The sequence below is a fragment of the Mandrillus leucophaeus genome, unplaced genomic scaffold (assembly GCF_000951045.1).
Source record: "Mandrillus leucophaeus isolate KB7577 unplaced genomic scaffold, Mleu.le_1.0 Scaffold192, whole genome shotgun sequence".
In the NCBI taxonomy this organism is placed as follows: domain Eukaryota; kingdom Metazoa; phylum Chordata; class Mammalia; order Primates; family Cercopithecidae; genus Mandrillus; species Mandrillus leucophaeus.
The window spans coordinates 3978989-3982559 of NW_012101943.1; the positions used below are offsets into that span (position 1 = coordinate 3978989).

Sequence of the window (3571 nt, forward strand, 5' to 3'; positions counted from 1 at the left end):
CATATATAAGATAATATATAACATATATAATATTTATATATTATATAATATTTATAGGCTGAGCCTCTGTCTATCAGGCTGGAATGCAGTAGCCCGATCTCAGCTCACTGCAACCTATCCCTCCCAGGTTCAAGTGATTTTCTTGCCTCAGCCTCCCGAGTAGCTGGGACTACAGGCACAAGCCACGGCTAATTTTTGTATTTTTAGTAGAGATGGGGTTTCACCACATTGGACAGGCTGGTTTTGAACTCCTGACCTCAGGTGATCCACCTGCCTCGGCCTCCCACCGTGCTGGGATTACAGTCCTGAGCCACCACGCCTGGCCCATATCCTCAAATATTTCTTAAAATAATTTTGAATAGCTATGTGGAAGCCTATCACAATCCCTTTATTGATGAACCTTATAATACTGGAAAATTTGCCCATAATTTAAATAGCAATGTGATGAACATTCTTACACATAAATCTGTGCCTGTAATTCTGATCTTACCTTGAAGTACACTTACAGAAGTGGAACTATTACGTTTTAAGACCAACAGTAAAAAATTAACTTTTGAAGTATTTCTACATCCATTAGCGTATTTGATTCTCACTACAGAACTGTGAAGGAATGAACAGGTTTTTGTGTCGGTGACTGTTTTTTGTTTTGATGAGATGTGCCAAGCATACTAAACTTTTTAAAGGAGCAAATTTTACAAATAGGGCTCATGTCAGCCAGGCATGGTGGCTCATGCCTATAATCCCAGCACTTTGGAAGGCTGAGGTGGGTGGATCACGAGGTCATGAGTTCGAGACCAGCCTGACCAACATGGTAAAACCCTGTCTCTACTAAAAATACCAAAAAAACCCCAAAACAAAACAAAACAAAAATACAAATTAGCCAGGTGTGGTGGCACATGCCTGTAATCCCCGCTACTCAGGAGGCTGTGGCAGAAGAATCACTTGAACCCGGGAGGCGGGGGTTGCAGTGAGCCAATATTGAGCCACTTCACTCGAGCCGGGGTGACAGAGTGAGACTCTGTCTAAAAAAAACAAAAAACGAACAAACAAAAAAACCAAATAGGGCTCATGTCAACTGGCATGTTTGGTGAGAGCATCAAATTCATAACTGAAGAGGTGGGCTGGCCCGAGTCTCTTCATTCACACATGGGAAGCATGTTGCTGCATTTCTACAGAAACAGACTCTGTTTCCTCCTCCTCTTCATCCTCCTCTGTCCCCCTCTTCTCCTGTCCCTCTTCTCCCCCCTTACTTTTGAGGGCAGGAAGGTGGGGAAACTAGTAGAGCACATAGGGAGGAAGTTCTGGAAGGTCAGAGAGAGAAACTGACCATGCAAAGCTGGCTGAAAAGCCATTGTACGAAGCCCCATTTCTCACTCCGCGCTCAGGGATCTTTCCTCTAGCAGAAAGGCAGTTACTAAGAAGGAACTGGGTCTTTGGAGAAAGAGCTTGCCTTGAACAAATGACTTAACCTTTCTGAGACTCTGTTTTCCCCACGGAAAAGAGAAACATTAATGTCACAGGATTGTTGCGAAGATGTTATCAGTCCTAACATAATGCCTAGCATATAGTAGGTGCTCAGTAAATGTTAAGTTTCTCTTTTCCGGGCAGACTGTCCATTTAAGCAATAAATAAACCTTTTCAGGGCAACTGGGCCCCCAAATGGTTCCTTTTTGGAATTTGGAATCCCTTTCATGAGTCCCCCAGATACACCCTGCATGCTCATGCTGCCAGCTGTCCCTGGGAATACGGCTAGCTTCAACCTCCTGGTGCTGCCCTATTTTCCTGGGACCCTGGACGGCTGCTAGAAAGAGGAGGCCCCCAGGGGCCCCAGACAGAGACAGCCCTAGATAGACCAAACCCAAGGGCATGACGGTTTCAGGGTCAGGAAAGGCTGTCTCTTATACACATCTAGATGTGTATAAGAGACAGATATAAAGCAATTTGCTGGGTTTTTTTTTTGTTTGGTTGGGGGTAAGGGGCCTCCGCACCCTCGGCTCAGGAGGAGGGTGGGAGAGGAAGGCGTGTGCCTCAGAGAACCGTTTCCTGCCCCCAGGCCTGGAGGCCCCGAGGGCGCCAGAGGAGCTGGGAGCCCCTGTCCCCGGAGCAGAGCCGGCGCGGGCGAGGGCATGGAGGGGGCGTCGGCCCAGGACGCGCGGGCGAAGGCAGCTTTTGCAGTGCAGCGTGGGGCCCGGGGGCCCGGCCCGCGACTCGACTCGATTCGACAGGCGGGCGGCGGCGAGAGGAGGCCAAGGCCCAGGGCGCCCGGTCTCTGCGACTCCGCCGCGCCCGCCAGCCCCACCCGCGGGGGCCTCCGGCCGCTACTTCTTTTTGGGGAAGAAGCTGAATCTCTTCTCCTTGTCCTTCTTGCCAAGGCTGGGGTCGGGGCCGGAGAGGGAGGGCAGGGGCAGGCTCTGCGCCTTGACGCGGATGCTCTGGGACTCGTTGATGGCGGTGCTCACGCCCTGCAGCCAGGACAGCATCTCCTCCTGCGGGGCAGAGGGTCACGGTGGAGTCTGCAGGCCCACAGCCCCCACCTCGCGGGCCAGGCAACAATGGGGGGCTCTTGGGACTGCCCCTTCTGAGGGGGCCTCCAGGGCAAGCGGCCTGGGGTCCTCCACCTACCCCTTTGTTAGCCAGGTCTGGGCTAGACTGCCCGCGCTTACCTCGTCCTTGCCATGGAAGAGCCACTCGCTGCCATTACTCAGCCTAGGAGGACAAAGGGTTTCCTGTCATGGAGACACCTTTGGAGGGGGCGCTGGGCAGAGGGCTGGCCCAGCCTCTGCCACAATTCCCTGGGCCGAAGATCCAGAACCCTCTCAGGCAGTCCAGCACTTTCTGAGAGGTCAAAGTCTGGACCATCAGCCTCTTTGATTTGAAAAACCCCTGAGGAGTAGCTCAGGCATGGAGCTGGTCCCATACAGAGGGCCTCTGCCCTGCCACTAATGCCCAATCAAGCCATCAACCTGAACTTTCAAAGGCCAGGAAGGCCTCACCTCAGTTTAAAGACATGCTTCTTCTTTTTGTAGTTGGCAGCAATCTCACAGATGGCATGTCTCAGGGCCAGGGGTTCCTCCCCATGGTAGGGCATCCCCAGGGCCAGGTTCTTGGCATCCTTGTAGAAGGTTAACTCACTGTTCCTGAGCACACAGTACAGGTTGTTCCAGGACCTGCAAAGATGCAGACAGGCAGGTCACCCGCATCCTGATACGGCATCTCTGGTGTCAATTCCTATAGCTTCACCATTAAAACAAAATTACAGCATGTTTGTTCTGATACATAGTAACATATTTTATTGTTAAAAAATCATCTGCATGTAATTTCATTACAAAAAAATTAGCTATTATTAACATTTTATGTGTTCCTTCTAGTCTTCACATTTTCACTTTTTTTTTTTTTTTTTTACTATTCACAGATAGCTAAAACTTGGTTATGTATACATTCAATTTTATATCCTGTTTCTAAGCATAACACTAAATCATGAGTATTTCTCCATATCCTCAAATATTTCTTTTTTTGCCGGGCACGATGGCTCACACTTGTAATCCCAGCACTTTGGGAGGCCAAGGCGGGC

At 49.9% G+C, this 3571-nt stretch overlaps 1 protein-coding gene across 1 annotated transcript in view; it reads right to left on the reverse strand.

The window, feature by feature from the left end:
* Positions 1-1960: 1960 nt before the first annotated feature.
* Positions 1961-3571, reverse strand: part of SPTB (spectrin, beta, erythrocytic) — a 76713-nt gene continuing 75102 nt past the window's right edge. Inside the window, exons 33-35 of the mRNA XM_011978309.1 lie at positions 2994-3167; positions 2664-2706; positions 1961-2486 (exon numbers count right to left, since the gene is read on the reverse strand). Coding sequence (XP_011833699.1) covers positions 2319-2486; positions 2664-2706; positions 2994-3167 — 385 coding nt within the window. The 3' untranslated portion in view covers positions 1961-2318. The remainder of the gene's footprint in view (positions 2487-2663; positions 2707-2993; positions 3168-3571) is intronic.